The sequence below is a fragment of the Merops nubicus genome, unplaced genomic scaffold (assembly GCF_000691845.1).
Source record: "Merops nubicus isolate BGI_N331 unplaced genomic scaffold, ASM69184v1 scaffold34889, whole genome shotgun sequence".
Taxonomy (NCBI): domain Eukaryota; kingdom Metazoa; phylum Chordata; class Aves; order Coraciiformes; family Meropidae; genus Merops; species Merops nubicus.
Genome location: NW_008632293.1, coordinates 1 through 20485, shown reverse-complemented (window position 1 = coordinate 20485; position 20485 = coordinate 1). Strand labels below are relative to the sequence as shown.

Below are 20485 nucleotides of genomic sequence, written 5' to 3'. Positions count from 1 at the left end.
ATCCTTCTTGGAGTGAGGAGCCCAAAACTGCCCCCAGTATGGGAGGTGCAGCCTCCCCAGTGCTGAGTCCAGGGGGACAATCCCTGCCCTAGTCCAGGCTCACACCTGGTGAGCTGCTCTGGACACCTAGGAAGGTTTGGAGACACCACCACGGGCACTGCTGCTCCTCCTCTCTGGTGGGAAACCAAAGCTCAGTTCACCCAGCACAACTCCTCTGGTGTCTGGGGCTCAACAGTCTGTTCCAGCTGGGACTTTGCTCTGGTGCAGAGGGAGCTTGAGGAGAAACAATCCTGCAAATACCTCCACAGGAATGGCCAGAAGACGGGTGACTGAATGGCCAGAAGATACCCTGTAAGCAAAGGGGCCTGGCAGGATACTCTGGAAGTGGGAACTCTGTGACTTCTCAAAGGCCTGGAGCCAAGAGCCTGCAAACAAGCTGTGGGCAAAATTCCCAGAGGAAGGGCTCCTCCTGAGCCCTCTCTGAAGGGGTCTCCAGCACTGCCAGTGAGCTTGGCCATCTCCTGCAGCCCCTGGAGAAGGCAAAGAAGAACAAGGTGGGAGGTAACTCTGCTGGCACAGGGTTGTGCTGTTGGCCCCTGGAGAGGTGACAAGCTCTCAGCTCTGCCAGCAGAATCCCAGGACCCCTAGCAGTTGGGTTTACAAAGTCCCAAATTTTGCCTGTCCCTCAAAGATGCCTTCCCTGAGATCTCCCCTTGAGTCTCTGCAGCTTCCAGGTGGCCAAGCTAAGGGACATGCTGCAGAGCTATGGATCCCCTTGAGGATTATACCTTCTATCACTCATCTTGCATAGGAAACACTATTTGGTCATCAAGAGCTTAATCAGAGCCTAGAATTTGCTTGAAGATGCTCTGAGAAACTGGCCACTAGAGGTGCCTTGATAGCCATGACAGTAATAAAGGTGAAAATGGCTCAAGTCTAAAGCAGATCAATTCTGAGTGGCCACTGCAAGTTCTCTGAGGACAGCAAACATGGGATGGAGCAGAGGGGCTGCAGCCCTGCTGGTCTGCTGGGTGATCTCCTGAACCCACAGCTCTGGAGCTTGCTGAAAGCTCCATATTCATCTACTTAGACCTTTGTTTCCTCAATCAGCTCTTATAGGACCAGTAAGAAACTCAAACTGGGCTGTGTTTTCTCCACAAAGACAAGACTCTGCTGCCTCCAGCTCTCCATGTAGCATTTGAAGACAGCCTGCACACCCAATCCAAGACTCTTTTTTTTGCCCAAAAAGACTATTTCACCCGTGTCCCACACGAGGCTTGTGAGGAGTCAGCTGGACCAGGTCCTTCACCCAGCTCCTGTGGAGGCAGAGGCAGCACATGAAGGACAAGGGGATGGAAAGGACTGTGGTGGCTGTGAAGAGACAGGCTGAGGGACAACCCAGACACCACCAGCAGCTGCACAGCACCAAAGCACAATGCAGAAGAAGCCATGGCAGGTCCCACCTCAGCCTCGTGGCCTGGCCTTTTGGGGGAAGGTGGCAGGAGATGGTGGGAAAAGGAGCTCCAGGAGGGGATCTCCATCACGGGAGCCTCTGCCCCCTCGGGGATGGCTACAGACACGTTCTCACAGCTCAGCACCTCCTTCAAACCAGGGAGAGAAGAAGCATCAGTAGCAGGGCAAGGCTGGGACTAAATGCTCACAGCCCTTCACCCCCGTGGCAGCTCCTGGGTGCCCCACTCATCCCCAGAGGGAAGGGAGAGGAAAGGGAAGGTGGGCTGTCAAAAACTGGCACAAATGGCAAGGGAAGACAGAGCATCTTGCAGCCCCTTCCAGGGTGCCCAAGACATGGTCAGTGGGAGCATCACCCCTCACTAGGGGTTTTCTAGGGCTAAGAGGAGGCTCTGTCCAGCTCCTGACGTGCTCAGGAGGGATTGGAAGATGAGCAAAACAAAAAAAACAAGGAGGATGAATCCCAGACTGGTTTGGGTTGGGAGGGACCCTTCAAGGTCATCTCATCCAACCCCCCTGCAGTGAGCAGTGACACCCCAACTAGAGCAGGTTGCTCAGAGCCCCATCAAGCCTGACCTTGAGTGTCTCCAGGGATGGGGGCTCCAGCACCTCTCTGGGCAGCCTGTTCCAGGGACCACCACCCTCATGCTAAAGAACTTCCTCCTAATGTCTCATCTAAATCTCCCCTGCTCTAGTTTAAAACCATTGCCCCACATCCTATCACCACACACCCTTTTAAACAGTCCTTCCCCAGCTTTCCTGGAGGCCCCTTCAGGTACTGGAAGGCCACCAGAAGGTCTCCCTGGAGCCTTCTGTTCTCCAGGCTCTCAAGCCCAGCTCTCTCAGCCTGCCCTCACAGGAGAGGTGCTCCAGCCCTCTGTTTGTGGCCAAAAAAACCCAGTTTCCAGTAGAGGAGAGGATGTGCCCCCTCTTCTCCCACAAGGAGAAAAGCAACCTGGGTGTTTATGGTGCATTTTCCTGCAGAAATGTCTATTAGGAACTACATTTAAATAGAGAATTCCCCATCGCTGTGTAACTAAATTTCTCTTTGCTTGACTTAATAGAGTCTGATAGATTTTACAAAAATCTAATTTTAAGTAATTTAATCTCAAATCCTCCATTGATTTGACTGTAGGTTTGTGATCATGGTGATGAAGCAATTTCAGATTCACTTTAATCATAAGCTGCTGACACAGGATGAGACAATTATCTCAAGCCCCTCCTCCCCTTCCCCCTGACTTCTAATTGCCCTGTTCTTCTAGAGCACTAACAGAAAGCAGAAAGCAGGCAGTGTCTGGAAATCCACCCAGGACCCTCCAGCTCCTTGCTGAGGAGCTCTGATACCTCCCAAGGTCCAGGTCAGCCATGCCCTGAGCAGACCATGAGCCCCTGTGCCAGTGCCAGAGCTGTACTCTACCATTTGAGGGTCCTCTGGAAACCCCAAAATGGGATTAAAAAGACCCTGAGCAGTAGATGTGTGTCTGTGTGAAGGGAATTGATGCCACCCCCTGCTGTATGTGGCAGGGTTGAGAGCACCAGCATTCCCAGGGCTCTGGGAGACTCTCCCTGGTGCTGCTGCCCGTGCTGCCATGACAAGGACCAATGCCTTGGGTGGCAGAGCAGGGACCTGTGGCTACTATGGGTCTGAACTTGAACTCCACAACCTTTGAATGAACTGGAAACAGCAAGTGATGGACTCTCAACCCTCCCCCAGGACAATGGCCAGGATGAGGTTAGCCCTGGAGAACGTGTTTCAAGCGACCTTCCACCTCAGGGAGCCCTCCTGAGATGACCCAAGATGTGGGGGTGGTGGGGACATCTCTGTCACAGAGTGACCTGGACAAGCTGCCTCTCTGGCTGGGCCACCCAGGATGTGACTGCCTGATGCCCTGACAGCAGTGACTGGTGAGAACTGTCCCCTCCCCACCCCGGGCACAAGAAGAGCAGATGCTTTGTGTGAAGTGTTACCAGGGCTTGATGCTTCGCCTGCCCCCCTGGCTCTGACTTGATGGTCTCCTGACTTCTGTAGGGTGCTCTGCTCTCCAGGGCCACAGCACCTCCCCTGCTCCCACTGGTGGCCGAGGTGGTTGCTCCTCTGGACATCTCCAGCTCGATCTCAGCATCCATCTCGGCGTCCTCCTTGGCCTCCTTGTTGCTCTCCTCCAAGTGCTTCATCAGCACTGCCACCACCACGTTGACGAGGACAAACTGTGCGATGAGGACGAAGGTGACAAAGTAGACAGGAGAGATGACAGGCAGGTAACTGAGGCAGTGCTTGTCCTCACGAGTGCATTCCCTGAGAGTGTCCTGCAGCAGAGAGCGAGAGCTGAGGGTTAACGAGGGCCAGAGCTACTCACATCACGTGGCCACTCCTCTCAGCCACAAGAACTGGCATCATTTTCCTCAAGTATTATCTAGAAATGTGAAGTTTCAGGTTGGGTGAGGCTTGGGAGAAGTTATTGCTTCAAAACACTTGGCTTCTAACTGGGGAAGTTTAAATTGGATGTTTTAAAAGGAAGTGTCTCTTGGTTTCACACAAGAGTTGGCTGAATTGGTTGGAAAGCTGTATCTGTGTCTCTACAGAGAGAAGGAAGGAGCCAGGCAGAGCCTGCACACACCTTCATGATGCCATTCCAGTTGTCCCCTGTTGACACCCTGAAGAGGGTGAGGAAGGCCATGCCAAAGTTGGTGAAGGTCGCGTGGCGGCTCAGACCTTCACAAGGGTTTTCTTCACTGCAGTCTGCAGGAGAGAGAAGCAGAAGGACATCAGTGAAGCCACATTTGCCAGTGCTTATTCAGAGCAGCCCCCCCAAAAGCTGGTGGTAAGACCCTGAGCTATGTCATGTGGGTACAGGGCATCGGGGAGGAGTGTGAAGTGGTGATCTCATACTGCAACCACTGAAAAGCAGCTGCAGAGATCACACAGTCAAACTCTTCTCACCACACTGTCCCTTAGGAGGTCCAGGTTGGACATGGGAAATGTTTTTTTCCTCTGGAAGGCCCATCAGCCCTGGGACAGGTCACCAGAGAGGTAAGGAAGCTCTGTCATTGGAAGTTTTCAAGCCTTGGCTGGACAAAGCCACAGCCACTCTGAGGTAGTGATGGGGTCTCAAGTGGGAGGCTGGGTGGGGGCCTCCAGAGGCCTCTTCCACCAACATTTCTGTGACTCTCATGACTTTGTTTACCCCAAGAGGCAGAGCCAACACAAAGAGATATTTAAAAGGAAGTGGAAACAAGCAGACTTGCTGGGCTGTCTCAACAAACACTGCTCCACAGCATCCTTTGTCTAGATCCTCTTGATTATGTCCCTGCATTGATTGTTTTTTACAGGGTTCCTCTACCAGGAGAGATATTTCACTGAGAGAGAGTGGAGTAATTTGACATTTGCACCCTGAGAGTTCATACACTAATGAATGCAAATGGAACATATGGAACTGCCTTCCTGCCATAAAACACAGGCTCACTAAACACTCCTCAGGACAGGCAGAGATGTCTCATCCAAGGGCATCTCACTGGGAGGCACTTCTTTCAGAGGCAAATAGGAAGGAAAACAAAAAAATAAGTGGAAAAAAACCCTTGAACAATAAAAATGCCCAGTCTTGGGGAAGCAGGTGGTGATGGTTCTTCTGGCTGATGTGGATTAGCAGTGACTGGGAAAAAGAAGTGGAAGCATTGCCCAGTTCAGTTGGGCTGGGAGGTGGTGGGCTGCCTGTCTGGACAAGATCAAGGTGTTCCTGGCCTCCAAACTTGTGCTGTGGCTACCTGGGGGTAAATCTATCTATCTATCTATCTATCTATCTATCTATCTATCTATCTATCATCTAATCTACCTACCTGTCTAGATATTTAATATAAACCCCACTCTAGTTCATTTGGAGTGGATGCAGAACTAATTTTTTTTCCCCAGAATTTGTTAGTGACTGAAAAATCATTTGTCTTGTGTGGAAAGCCATATTCTGCTTTCAGGCACTTGTGATCTGAGCAGAGGACTGGACTGAGGAAGGGGATTAATGACAACTCTAAAACCACTGCATAAGAAGGGTCCTTCTGATGCTCCTGAAGCCCTAACTGGGATGCAGACATGGAGAGGGCAGACACATCTCCATCCAGTTTAAAGGCACTGACTGCCTTGGCCTGGGTAAATGGGGTAAGGTAGGGCTAGAGTTGTTCTGTCTGACTCCACCTGGTTTTCTTTTTAGTCGTGGAAACATTCATGAGCACCTCTGCAGTCTCCTCAAGCTGGAGGAATAAATGGTGCTGGGCCAGCAGGAACCAGTGGGTGCTTCCTGGTTTATGTGAAAAGGGGAAAGTGATGCTGAGAACAACAATGGACAGAGAAGAGTTGGGCAGCTGGAAGAGCAATGTTAGCCAAGTGCAGAAAACAAATGGGAGGGTGGTGGAAGCTCCAAGGAGGGATGTGTTTATGGTGGCATCTCTCCAGCACAAACCTGACTACCATCCAGCTTTGCAGCCTCGTGATCTAAGTAGGAAACTTCCATCTTTGTGAACATATCCATGCTGGACAACTATATTTAAAGAGTAAATAGTTCCTCTGCAGCCCAGGGTGGTGTTGGACACATCTCTAAATGTGTGTGTGTGTGCATGTGAGGTTCTGTATTACATCCTCAAGTGTCATCTGTGACCCTGAGATCAAAAGAACACTTTAATCTTCAGGCTGGGAGCTGTGAGGCTAAGGAAGGCCCAAGAATGAGAGAGAGGAGAAAGGAAACAGCCAGATACCAAACAAACATCAACCGGATGGGATAAATTGTGTCAGGCACATTACTCACCTAGCTTGCCAAACAATTCCACTCCCAGGGCAGCATAGATAAAAAACAGGAGCATAAAAAGTAGGCCAAGGTTCCCTACCTACACAAGGAGAAAGCAGAACAAGGGTCAGGCAAGTTGAAGTCATGAATTAAATTGCTCCATCATATTTTAAACACAAGCACAAGAAGGACTGGTGGCCAGAGGCTCATCATCATCATCATCATCATCATCATCATCATCATCATCATCTCCCCTGGCTTTCAACACCCTGGTCTCCTTCATGACTCTGCTGTACCAGACCCAGGGAAGTCTCCTGTGTGAGGGAAGGAGCAGATGCTCCCATGTGCAAAGCCATCCCTGTGTCTGGTGCCTCTCCAAGGCCCTTCTACTTACCCAGGGTGCTGCCTTCATCTGTAATTTGGCCAACCTCTAGCCTCAGCAGCACTTCAGTGCAGTGGTGGTGCAAATGACCTGGTGCTCTGGTCTGAGTCTGAGGGGTCTTTCCCTCCTCTTTGCCAGGTTTGAGACTGACCATGAAGGCTGAGGGCTCCAGGACAGTGACATGAATTAAACACATCAAGCCACAGGAGGAACCGTGTGGTTTTCAAAGGCTCTGCTGGCCTGGAGGGCTTCCAGAAAAGGAACATAGGCTCCAGTCTGATGTAAAGCTCTGCTAGCCTTGCCTTGGCAGGCATTTCTCTCTCAACAAATACCTGAATTTTAGCCCTGAAGAAAAGTCTTGTTCCATATCCCAACACTGAACAGTTCAGCCACCACGGGGTGTGCTGCTCTTGGTGCCTGGGATGCTGCACAAGTGCAGTGATGCTACAGGGAACACAAATTGGTCTTAATTACAATGGCACTGCAGTTATTGGCACTGGAGTCAATCCCTACAAGGGGCTGAAGGCTTTAGAACATCTCAAAGAGCAGATTTTTTGTGATTCTGGCAAAGAACATGCAGAGCAGAGTAACCTGAGCACCCAACCACCTCTGTTTTCCCTGCAGCTCACTGGCCACATTGATTTTAAATAAATAAAATGCCTTTTGTCTTGCAGTGGAGATCAAACAATTGAGTTCTCCACTTAGACACAGCATCACAAACACCATTTTATCTCTAAATAAAAATGAACTAGGTGCTGATGCTGGGCATCAGGCTGATGGATCCCTCATGGCCAAGGTATCTCCTAGTGAACTCTGCAGTCTGAGGGAGATTCCTTCCCTGAGGTGGCACAGCACCAGTGGTGTGTGGCTAATTAAGCAAGCTGCTTCATTTCTTTAGAAATGTTATCAGGGTGGTACCTGTTATCATAAAACTAACACAGCTATCACCAAGTAGGGGTTTTTTTTTTGATTAAAGGAATGGGAGTAGTCAAATCACCCAGTGGAGACTGTAATTGCTCTAAAACCTTAACTCACTGCTACACACAGAGCTTTGCAATTCCACTAACATTATTACCATACTCCAGGGAATAATAGGAATGATGCAGTGATCTGGATGGCTGGCCTGGATTGTTTCATCTGCATGTACTGTCTTCTGGAATAGTGTTTCCTAACTCAGGTCTGCTAGAGCACTGATGGTTTCTGAGCCATTAGAAGGCAGTCAGCAAAATGACTGCACATTAGGAAACACCAGAAAACAGGCACGTGGGCAAATGCACACACAGAGCCAGGGAGGGAGAGCAGCAAATCAAATCATTCAAGGGAAGGAAAATCAAAGCAATAAAGCAGCTTTCTAGGTGGGGTGTATATGAAAGCCTGCAGAAGAGGGTCTTGGAGTTTTCTTTTCAAACAAGCCTATAAGCTGAATATTTTACTGCTGTTTTAATCAATCAGCCTGCAAACTTTTGGCACTGATGTCATTCCAAGGAATTTAGACTAACATAGAAGTTATTACCAGGTTATCAGGCAAAACTCTTCTCTCTCTCTCAACATGCAAGCGTGTCATGAGCTGACATTCCCTCATGAACCCTTTGCCTACTACCTAGGGTGCATTTGTCAAAGATTCTGTAGTTAAAATGGTGACTAATTACTTTATTGAACCAACACATCTCATGGTAAGCCCTTCAAAGACCAGTTTACACTCTTGGGTTTGCCTCAGGGCATTGCATCCTCTACAAGTGCTACAAGAGGCACGTTTGCTGACAGGGTGTTTGCTGGTGTCTAAGGCTGCATCTGCAGACACAGGGGCAGTTCTGAAGCTCAGCTGATGCACAGGACCTCTTGGGAAGTGGCTGAATGTCCAACTCTGCTTTGGAAACACTGCCATGTGAAAGGGAGCTGTGGGAGACCAGCCAGTGAAAGATCCTGGGATGGGTGACAGGATCATCTTCACTGTTAAAGTCCATCCCACCCTGTGTCTGGAGCTCCAGAGCTGCTCCCCATGTGCACAAGAACAACCTGCTGCCCTGACCACCCCCTGCAGCATCACACAGATGGGTGCAGGCATCTGGGGGCTCCTGGGCTTGGAGAGGGCAACCCACAAACCCCTGATGCTCAAGGCAGTGTGGCTGAGCAAAAGGGCTCACCTCTTGCTTAGGTGCTTCAGCAAAACCACCTCATCTATTTGTGTAGCTTCTGGCTGCACTGAATCAGTACAAGGCAGTGCCAGATTTAATGTTTTGTCAGTGCTAGTCCATGGCTCTCTGGCACATGGCCCTAAGGAAAGGAAAGGCTGATCCTCTTCAGCCCCCAGTGTTCTCCAAGGCCTGAGCACAGCAGGACCCAAGGCATGTTCTCAGAGGTGGGCTGAGGTCAGCCAGTGGCTGCTGAGCAGTGGGGAAGGCAGACTGTACATGTGCCTGGGATCCTGAGTCACTCCTCTCCTGAAACTCAACGTACCCATCTGTGACACCCTTGTGGATAGGTAATTAATGTCTCCAAAGCACTGTGAGATCTACTGAGACCAGGCAAGAAAAAGACTTTGCATGAATCATGTTGCTGGGAGGAATGGGAGCACATCCAGGCACTTTTCTCCAGCAGCCAAAGGCTGGGATGCCTGTGCTGGACTCCCCATCAGGGACAGAAATCCCAGCTCTGGTCAGCAACCTCAGCTTTGGCAACCCAAACAGGCTCTGAGGAGTGGTTCTGCTCTAGCAGCACTGAACAGGTCAGTCCATGCTCTGTTCATCCATCAAAGTCCCCCCAGCTTGGGCTGGGCAGAGAAAACTCCAGATAACCCATCTCTCTGGCAGCCAGGGACTATCCATCTTCTGCTATGGCTCCAGGGTTGAGGGGAGGCTGGGGCCTGCAGGCAGTGAAGCAGAGATGAAGAATATCCTGGAGATGTTCTTGGTGCCCTGAAGTACCTCAGAGAAGCCACAAGAGAAGACAGAGACACTGGTGATTGCCCAGCAACAGGACAAGGGGCAACGGGCACAAACTGGAACTCAAGGGGTGCCACCTGAACAGGAGGAAAATCTTCCAGGAGTCTCCTCTGGAGAGATTCCAAACCTGTCTGGACATGCTCCTGGGCAACTTGTTCTGGTGACCCTGCTTTAGCAGAGAGGACTGGACGAGGTGATCTCCAGAGGTCCCTTCCAAGCCCCACCACCCCAGGATTCTGTCATTCCTCCAGGCTTTTCACTTTCTGGCATCCTGGCTGTCACATTCTGCTGGCAAAAGTGTCTGTGCCCAAGACAGAGGGATGCCTGGGGAGTGGCTGAGTCCTCCCTCCCACCCCCAGGGGCAGGGTGGGCCTGTGAGAGGAGCTACCACCCCACAGTGCATCCCAGATGTGACCTCCCACTGCAGCAGCTCTGGAACATCCCTGCTCAGCAGCAAGGAAAGAGCCTCTCCTCTCCACACACCCAGCAGGACCCTTCTCCCCCTGCCCCTACGTGGCCTGGGGATGCTGTCTCTGCTTTACAGAGACAAATTCATCACTGCTGTTAGGTTTTTTGCCTCCTCCTAGGTGAGACTGCATTAATTAAACACCACTGCATGTCCCATCAGAGTTCTACCTCTGAGCTACACCACGAAGGGAAAAACCCCTGTCTGCAGGCAGAAGGAGCAGCTATGGCACACTGGGGAGATGTGCAGCAGGACACTGGGCACTGCCACTCCTCTGCTGCACTGTCAGCTCTGTGATCCTGCCCAAATCCCTCTAGATCCTGCTGGCCTCCACTGTCCCTGCTCTGGGAGGGGCATTGCTGAAGTTCCTGTCCTCTGCTGCCCTGCTGGCTGAAGCATTCTACAGTTCCTCCTGTGCCTCTTCCTGCCCTGACATCAGTTCTTTCTGCATTGCTGGCCCACACCTTGGCATTGCAGTTGTCCATGCAGGCAACTCACACAGCTCCCTGGGATGCCTGTCAACAGCAATTTCACACAGAACTGAGCCCCTGCCAATCCTGTCCAAGGACACAAATCCTCCTCATCTTCCTTCCAGCCTCCTCCAGCCAAAGCAATAATCCTGGCAGCAGGAGAAGACAGGCTAATTTATGCACTAGACCCAAGAGAAAATGGACACAATTGTCTGCTTGGAAAACAGAGGCCATCTGTGCAAATTCCAGGGCCAGGCAGACACCCTTGGAGACTAAAGTCATCTCACTGGTGCGACCACAAGGCCACCAGCTGAACTGAAGGAACTCCCTTGTGGAGCCTCCTGAGTCCCACAGAGACCAGAAACTATTGTTTCTGTCCCCAAAACTGCTGTTGGACAACGCCAAAAAACCTCTTCAGGAGCTGAAGTTGAGATAACAGGAATTAGAGCACCAAGAAGAGTTAAACTCCTGGACAGGAGCAAACTACAAATTCTGTCCTTCAGGGCAGTGATAAAATGAGGAGTTCTTTGCTTTTTTTCTTGGGGGAGTTCCAAGCTTTGAAGACAAAGAGGAGGTACACTGTACAGTTCTGCATTTAATTAACCTGCCATCCACAGAGCAAGTGGAAAAAAAAAGTGGTTCTCAGTTCCTCAAGCTGCCTCTGCTGCCCAATAAAAACCAATAAGAAGCTGATAAAAATCACTCAAAAGAGAAAGAAAAGACCTCATCCTGCAGTGACAATTCCTTGTCATGGTAAGCCCATAAATGGCCATTCTACAAACACCAGACAAAGAATTTCCCCCCCTCAGATCTTAATGAATAAACACAAAATTAATTTCTCTTGTCACTTAGCAGACACACTGACTGAGGATTTTCCAGCTGTGGTTTTAGGCTGCTAAATGGACTGGGGTAGGAACTCATCCCCTGAAAGAAATCCCTTTATGAAGAGTGATTGTTGTCAGAGAGGTCTTCCCAAACTTCCTTTCTCATCTTCTGAATTTAAAAAAGAAAATAAAATGGCATTTTTTATCTGCACAAGATCTGCTTGGGATACCCCTGGGGATTTCCTTTTAAAAGAGACTTTGGGTTGAATGTCAACTGCAAGAACACCCCAAGGAAACAAAAAGCTTGGCCTGCAGCCACCCTATTGTTTAAGGGAGGAGAGAAAACAAGGGAAGAGAGAAAATATGCTCTGTAATCAGAATGCTTTTGAAAGAAGAAAAATAGACACAAACCAAATGTTTTCTTGAAATGCCAACACAGGGGGCAGGTTGGTAAATTCCAGGATTTCTTCTCAGCCAAAATCCTTCACTGAAAGGGAAATCTGAATAGCAACGGGCAAATGTCTCAGATTAGAAACATCTTGGTGGTGGTGATGATGAAAAATAAAGGGATCTTTCCAAGAAAGAGAAACTCCTCTTGTTTTGCAGTTCCTTTTGAATAGATCATGGGCTTTTCTGGACTTAGCAGCTCACTCAGAGGGGTTTATTTGGGTAATTACAGGTGCTGCCTCTACTGATTCTCATATGGCCACTCAGGAAGAGATGTTTGTCTATATGGTGTCTGGTTTGGGGCAAGCTGATCCCTCTGGAGACACCCAAAGCTGATCAAGATGTGACTGCCCACCAGGCCATCAGAGTTGTGGGGTGGTTTGGAGGGATTGAGAGCTAAAGACAAGCCTGACCATGCTTGTGCATCCTTAAAAGTGCTGCCTCTGAGTTGCCAGCCCAGAGAAGAAGGCTGCAGAGTTTCTCTGCCTCATTCTTGATGTCCTGACACCTCATATGGGTAAAGCACAGCATGAAATGTTTCCAGGACTATCTGGTGTGATACAGGATCCTGGTGATATATGAAATTGGAATGTGTAGGCAGCTGAGCTGACTCTAAAGACTGAAAGATTAAGACTCAGACCAACAAACCCAGAAATTACAGAACACAGCTTAAATAGCAGAGTGCTTTAAAAACAAAGGAACTCTAAACTCCTTGGAGTTTGTCTGATGTGCTTTAGATCTTTTTGAGTGAGGAGAGAAAATTAGCAGACAGTTTCTTTCCTTCTTTTTTTCTAAATAGAAGGATCCATAAAAAGGGGTCCCAGGAACCAAACACTTGAAGGATCCTACCAAACATCATTCAGATTGGCAGCATCATTGCTCTTCTTGCAGCTCAGGAGAAGAGGGTGATTTGAGACCCCCCTTCAAACTCTTAACACTCAGAAATTTCTCCCCCATTTGCCTTTTGAAGTCTGCAGGTCCTGTGTCAATAAACACAGTTGCTCATGTCTCACAAGGAAAACTGCTGAGCTGTAAGCTGTCTACTCCCAATGTCTTCACCAGCTGCTTTTGCAGTCTGTCATTGTGTTTCCTGAGCTTACCAGTGAAATGTGTGTTCCAGAAGAGCTCTGCCTACACCAGTTGGGTCTCAATGAACCCTTTTTCCATCCATCTAACACCACGTGAGCAGGATGTGCCATTCAAACCTCTGCTACCAAGGCAGTGGTGGCAGCAGAGAAGGCTGGTATCCTCCCCAGGTGTCTTCTGGTGCCCACCAAACTGGATGGCACAGGGCAGAAAAGCACAGTCCACCAAGGGGAACAAACTGGCCATGGATGAAGTCTGGGGGCTTACCTGGGGAAGGGCTTGTACCACTGTGTCCAGCAGAGCTCGCATCCCAGTGGCCATTTTCAGCAGTTTCAACACTACAATGAGAATGAAATCCTGGTCAGCAGGGCTGGGAAATATTTCCAGTGAAACCCACAAAGGAAATCTAGCTTGAGATCTTGCAGGGAGGGTTCCCAGCTCTCTTGCATCTATTCAAACTGGTAGCAAGCTCACTGCATCCTGGAAGGACCCACAGAACATCTTGACTGCTTCTCACAGCAATTAATGGGAAGGACATCAGTAAAACAGAGAAACAGCCAGAAAAACTCCAGCAGGAAAATGGGAGAGAGACAGGGAGACACTTTACCAGTGAAGAACATCATGTCAAGCTCTGACCCTCCCTTCTCCACCCCTTCCTGCTCCTGTCTGGTACCAGTGACACAGGTCTGTGATCCCAGGTTTGAATCAGATCCCAGGCTGAGATGCCACTGGAAACACCCACGAAAGCTTCTCTCTGAGCTGACACTTTGCAGCCTCATCTCCCAGCTGTTCTCAGGTCGAACTGAAAGAGCAGGCTGAGAAGAACAAAGAGCCAAACCACGCCCTGAGGTGTCTGGAGGGGTGGCTGGAGAGCCCACAGAGCAGGACCTACCCCTTGCTATCCGCAGCACCCGCATGATGCGGATTATGGTGGGGTTGATGGGCAGGGCAGCATTCATCTCAATCTCCTCCAGAGTGATCCCCACGATTGATAAGAGAACTATGGCCAAATCCAGCTGATTCCACCTAACAGACACAGAGAGGAAGGATAATAAATCAGTCATACCCAGACAGGCACTCAGGAGTAGAGATTTAGCTGTTAATAACAAGCACAAGCAAATCCCAAATGCCACATCTGGGCCCAGGAGCTTCTCTGTGGTACAAAAATCCACTCCCTGCAGCTGGCACAGGCAGTCTCTGAGCCATAAGATGCTGTAGGCTGACTGGGAGGTGCTCCTGCCTATTTCCCAGTCCCCATCATCCCCTTGCTTCCCACGTGGAGCCACTCCCAGGGACAAGATACTACCAGGCTAGAGGGAACTTTGATGTGGTTGCAGCTCCCACGTTGTCCCCTGTCTCTTGAATTACTCCAGTTGAGTATCTTCACTCATTTACAGCCTACCACTTGTAGAGGTTGAACACAACTACCTGTCTTTGCCCAAGGCTTTGCAAAGCCAGCAGTCTTCCACAGGACTGCTTTGGAAGGCCAAGGAGACTTGTTCTGAGGAACTCTGTGACTTCAGGCTGATAAAACCACTTTTTTGAAGACTGCATTGATGCCAACAGGTTGTTTCTGACCTCTAAGATGAACTGGTCAGACCTGGTGGAGAGGCAAATACTGGGGGAAAGAATGTGTCTAGAATTTTGTAGAATATCCTGAATTCCTTCTGCAAAGCAGTCCCAGCAGTTTGTAGAACTTTTAGTTCCTACACCATAAAGTTTGCTCCCATGGAGAGCCAGCCCTTTGCTCTGTCTTGCACACAGCATGTAGCACAATCACAGCAACACAACATTTACCCAGCATCTGGCTTTGAAACTGGGTCAGTACAGCTCTATCCCAAACACCCAGGAGCTGAAAGACTCTCACCTGTCCTTAAAGAACCTTCGAAAACCAAATGCCACCAACTTCAGAAGTGCCTCAAACACAAAAACTATGGTGAACACGTAGTTGCAGTACTTCAGGGCTTCATCCAGGGACTGCAAAGAGAGGCACCAGTTAGACCAGTTCAAGCTACCCTGTTCCAGAGCCCCTGCAGAGGGCAGGCACAAGGGTGACAAAGGTAAGAAGAGAAGTGCCAATAGCTTGCAGAGCTTGGTTAGAAAACTGCACTAAATCACTCAAATCAAGGGTTAGACACTGATGCAAACAGAAACCTCCCAAGCACTCACACTAGTTGTGCTAAAAAGGACAAGAGCTATCCATCCTCTGACTTCAGTGCATAAACTGTTCAGAGTCTGTGACAGAGAGAAAATTTTACCCCTTCCCTTAATAAAATTTACTTCTTCTGAACTCCCATCCTTGGCTAGACTGAATGGCTTGATGGAGCATTTCGTTATTCCAACGTGGCAATCCTTAGGACAATGGTTTTGCTTCAAACACTCAGGGAAATAAATAACGTTGGGGATGGATTAAATGTTGCCTTCTTGAAAAATGTCACATCTCTAGAGCTGGGCAAAGTATGTCCTTATTTGGAGCCACGTTCACACTCTCTATGGAGCTGCTCTCGGAAGTCAGGAATCCACAGTGTTTATACTTTCAGATGATGAGTGTTTATAATGGATTTCATTGGAGCTGTAGGCCAACAACAGCAGAAGAATCTTGCTGGGACCTTAAAATAGCTGCAGAGTGAAACAGCTCTTTGGTTGGGTAGGGATTTGGGGAGAGGAGGGTGGGGAAAAAGGAGTTTAGTTAAATGTAGCACAGGTCTCACACAACAAAAAAAATGTTAACAGGGAAGATCAAACCAGACACAACTGGAAATGAGATGGAACAGAGGAATCTGCAAGGGAATGTCTGCTTTGCTCACAGGGAAGCCTCAGGCCACAGGGAAGCTCTCCTCAGCATGTCTGTGTGATGACTCTGCTTTGCTGGCCCTAGATATGTGGGGTGACCATGCATTGATTTTTTTGGGAGCAGCTGGAAGTTTTCCAGATGTTGCCCTTCCTCAGTGCACTACGATGCCTGTATTACCACTCTGCCTGAGCCTCAATGCTCACCTCACTGGGGAGGGTTTGCATTCAGATTTACAGCACTGTGCTGTCCATGAATACAAACCAAGTCTAAATAAGCCCTAATCTGGATAAATAACATTTACATGCAAAACAAAGACTGTTATGCAAAGGAATTCTGGGGGCAGAACACAGTCAGCTGGTGGAAAACACACAGGCAGTGCCCTGGGACTTGGTGCCCTTCTGGTTTAGCTTCCAGGAGGCATTTGCAGGTTACCTGGCAGACCATGCAGCACTAGAACAGTAAACACTGAGCCTAGAGCTGGAATGCTAAAGGGATGGAGGATTAATCCATGCAGCACATGGACAGGCTGCAGGATTCGTGCCAAAGGTTTTCTGGGGGAAGAAGGATTTTATGGTACATAAAGAAAAGCAGGGTTGTACTGAAGAGTTGGTTTATTCTAAATTCATTGAGGAAAAGACACGTGGCTGTGCATTAACCTCAGGTTTATATCTGCTAATGGAATGTTCCAACCACTCCGGAAGGTTTTACAGGCTGAGGGTCAGTCATGGCTGGGATCAGGGGAGGAAATGTTTGGATTGGTCTCCTAGTAAAAGTTGAGCTTGCTCTCCATTAGCCTTATTCTCTGCTTTTTTACACAAGAGCAGGGAAATCAAGCTTTTGGCTGGGGTGATTGCTTCTGGAGTGGCAGAGCTGGCCTGGGTTAGATGGATTGTGATGCTGAGCCCTGCCAAGGCTTCTGAACACCAGGGAATGGCCCCAGGGAAGCAGGACTGGCTGCAGAAATTGCTGGTCAACAAGGGGACAGTGGATGGTCCTCGGGTCCTCTGCTACCCCACAGTGCCCTGTTTCACAGCCAACAAACACACTGGTGGATGGCTCTTACCTTTGGCTGGTTGTAGTGCTCCATGGACATCGTGATGACGTTGACTCCAATGATGAAGGTGATGAAGAGGTCAAGATAGTGGCTGGTGCAGAGGGTGTGAATGTACTTCCTGGCTGGGGAGTAGTCAGCATAGTAAGGCCTGCGTTGGGCTTCTGCAGAAGAAGAGAGAGAAAGGCCATGCAATGAACGTTGGCCCTGCTGTGTGGTTGGCACCCAGGGCGACGTGGTCGTGTCTGGCACACTCAGACTCAGCATGTAGGAGAACTGATTCAGGCAAGCCACGTGAAATGGCCAAATACTTCTACCTAGAACCTTCAAGAACCATAGTCAGGTTGTCAGGCTGAGCCAAACCTCTTGTGCCTGCAGAAGGGACCTCCACAGCTTTGACAGCCAGGTCTGGTTTTCTCCCAAGTGCTCTTGGTCCTTACTGCTTTGTCTCAGGCTAGAGGACAACTCCTTCACTTAACAGGACTCTTGTCACAAACCAGAAAAGGGTGAGAAGCAGGATGGAAATGAGATCCAAAGCCAAGAGAAAAGCTTCAAACCCAGCAAAGCTTCAACTCCAGTTTGGAGGAAAGACTCAGGGCTGGACTTATTGGTCTGGACTCTGAGATGCAACTCTCCTAATCCTGCTGATGTTGGGCACGTTCCACATCAAAGAAGAACATAACCTGAGCTCAGCTTCTGTGACAGAAGGCTTTTGGTGTGCTTTAGGAGTCTAAAGAAAGCATGATGATGCCTGTGGCAAAGTGGTGCAGAAGCATGAGGGTTAGTAGCACACAGGAGAGCATCAACAGCAATGGAGTGGGGTGCTCAGCGTTTGTCTCTACTATCAGCACAAGCTCCTCTGGAAATGTAAAACCAAGGGCATGGTTGTGTCTGAAAATCCACTCAAGGCTAGGATGAGGTGAAGTTTCTATCTCTGCCTCCAGCCACGACTCCTCCTCTCATTTCTGCACGTGCCCAAGGTCCTGGGGCTGTTCCAAGGAGGGTGTTTGGACACTGCCCTGCGACCGAGCTGCCTTTACTGCACGGGTTTCTCTCAAGACTGTGACCACAGGGTGGCTGTGGGCACTCAGAGGGAGGCAAATTCTTTTCAAACTTCAGAAATGTAAATATTCAAAGGGTGTACTTAAGGTCAGAGTCAGCATGACTGTAGAATCTGCAAGTGGAAGAGACATGTTAGGTCAGACAAAGTCAGAGCAGGATTGTTCTTAACAGAGAGGGGGGTTTTGCAAAGGTTTCAGTACATTCAGATTTCAGTGCTGAGATGGGGAGCTGGGAAGGAGTTGCTGCACCTTAAAAATGAGGGAAATAAGTTCAAAAGTACTCAGTGCCCCTCTGAAATCATCTTCCCCTCCTCTCATCTTGCTAATATCTTTCAGATGGAGTCACTCTCGAAATGAGGGAGGCTTAGGTTTTGATAGAGCAACTGATTAGAGTCCAGAACACTCAAATAAATGGGATAAAGGGAAGCTGAATCTGTAGCTCTCTTTCAACTTATTATTTTCTTCTGGTAGTTAAAAGTAGAGTGGAGGCATTTGAAAAAACATTTCCTTCTGGCCAGGGTGACTTAGGTTTATTTTTTCTCTTAATGGGTGTGGAAAAACAAGATGAAAGCAAGCACAGCTGGGGTTCAACACGTTTTTTTTCCTCTTGCTTTCATGTGCCTTAGTCCCATTTTGGACTGGTAGGACTGTCCTTGCTACTGAGCTCAGCTAATCTTCCAGTATGCCTAAAAACTACTAATTAAAACATTGCAGTAGAATGTTTATTTAAGTCTGTGCAATGTGCTTTCATGTCTACTCAGGATTATGACAGACTTTGGTTTTTACTTTTGGAAATGTCTTCTTGGGAATGTAAAAAGAATCAGCTTGTTGGGAGGTCTGAGAATACCTCAAATAGTCAACTGTTATATTAAATGACTATTTATTAATGACTAATGGTTGATTAATGATCTCAGAAGAGTATCAGCAGTGATGGGCAGTGTGTGAATACACATAAGGAAAAGAGGCTGTGAGTGCAACTACTCTCTAACATGCCCAAATGCTGCCTTTGATTAACTAATCAGCAAAAGATCAGGGGTTTAGTATGTTTTATAAGCTACTTTTATATTTCTAAAGCACAATCACAAGAAGACATCTTCCCCTGTGAGTACCTTCTAGGCTGCTTGTCAGCAGCACAGCTCTCTCTTTACATGGGCTGGAGAGACAAATAGTAAGGAGGAACCACTCAGCTAGAAAGATGGGGCTGTTTGAGAGCATGGAGATGTCTCAGAGGGCTGTGTCTGTAGACTCTGCCACTCTGGCTGCTCAGAAAACTTGGGACAGGTTTAACCTGAGCTGGGACAAAGGAGCTGTAGGATCTCCTTACTCATTTAGGATGCACTCTACCCCTGCAGGAGGGTTAGCAGATGAAAAAGAAACTTCTCCTGGGGGAAGGTTGACATGCAAGGAGACTGTCATGCTGAGTGCAGGAAGCATGCAATGCCCATTAGAGGAGATACTGCTCATGCAGCAGCAGGCAGGGAGGACAGGCAGCTCCTGCCCAGGGCTCAGGAGGGCAGAGGTAGGGTGGAAGCAGGGAGAGAGCAGCCACACGACTCTGCTGGCAGCTCAGACCCCCTCTGAGCAGGAGGGAGGGTGCATTTCAGAGCTCTGGGACCCCCTGCTCTGCTGGGTCACTGCTCACTCCTGCTCCTTGTAGGAACAGGGGTTTGGCTGCAGTCAGCAGCACAGCAAGTGGCTCTGGGCTCCTTAGTTCAGGCTTTTTTACCCTTTAGTGAGAATATACTGCATTATTCTCCCCATTTTGGGTGCAGGTGCTCCCTGCACACACCTACTGCTGCAGCCTGCTCAACAGGAGACACAGGCTCTGCAGGAGAACCTGTATGAGGAGAACAATGGACCACGGGGGTGTGGGCCCTGCAGACACTGGAGATCTAACACACCACTAATGCCAACAGGGAAAGTGTAACCTGTGCCTGGTTTCTGCAGGAAAATGGTGTTGGGAGGAGACTCCAACCAGCCAACTGGCAGTCTTAAACACAGGCAAGTATCCCTTCAGCTGCAGCTGATGGTTTGAACGGGTGGAAATGGAGGAGGGAAAGGAGAAACCATCAAACATACCCAAAACCACAGCCCTTCCTCACCCTCACTTCTAGAGGTTTGCTAAGGCTCCAATCTCAACTCGCTGAGAACCTGAACCTCTCTGCAGAGCATTTAAACTTCTTTGCTTGTGATTCTGCTGACACAAAAATTAATGAAGCACTGTCTCCTGGCTTAAAAGCATTTAGGTTGGCATTGCAATTGCTAGCTACAGCTCCTCCATTCTTCTCCTCTGCATGAAACATTAGAAAGCCCTAATGGGTTTCTATGCATGCTTGGCACAGAGGAGCTCTATACCTGCAGCTGCCTGGAAAAATAAGCAAGGCAGTTTGATAATTCCCTAGTTGGAGATACTAAACACTCACATCTGCAGTGCCCAACATTTTACTTACAGCTCAAATGTTTCTGCTGGATGCAGAGATGGTTGTGGCACTGAGGCTGGATTAATTTCCATACCAGTGTGTGCAGCCCACGAGTGCTCACCCCCAGGGAGAAAGGTTCTCAGCCTGTGCTCTGAAAGGCATCACTGCTGGGTCACAAACCAGAACTGGCCTCTGCCTTCCCCAGTGCCCAGACACGTGGGGCTGTGGTGGGAAATGTCTCAGAGAAACACAATGATGGCCATGCTGCTCTGCTACAGAGTGGGAATCAGGAAAGAGCATTTT

General features: G+C 49.0%; 1 protein-coding gene across 1 annotated transcript in view; it reads right to left on the bottom strand.

Moving 5' to 3' along the window:
* LOC103780223 (voltage-dependent T-type calcium channel subunit alpha-1H-like) overlaps positions 1-16865 on the bottom strand; it is a gene marked incomplete at both ends in the record, with an annotated part of 18869 nt that extends 2004 nt beyond the window's left edge. Inside the window, 7 exons of the mRNA XM_008947883.1 lie at positions 3439-3777; positions 4089-4210; positions 6261-6339; positions 13124-13194; positions 13749-13882; positions 14724-14833; positions 16714-16865. Of these exons, the coding sequence (XP_008946131.1) occupies positions 3439-3777; positions 4089-4210; positions 6261-6339; positions 13124-13194; positions 13749-13882; positions 14724-14833; positions 16714-16865 (1007 nt within the window). The remainder of the gene's footprint in view (positions 1-3438; positions 3778-4088; positions 4211-6260; positions 6340-13123; positions 13195-13748; positions 13883-14723; positions 14834-16713) is intronic.
* Positions 16866-20485: the final 3620 nt, after the last annotated feature.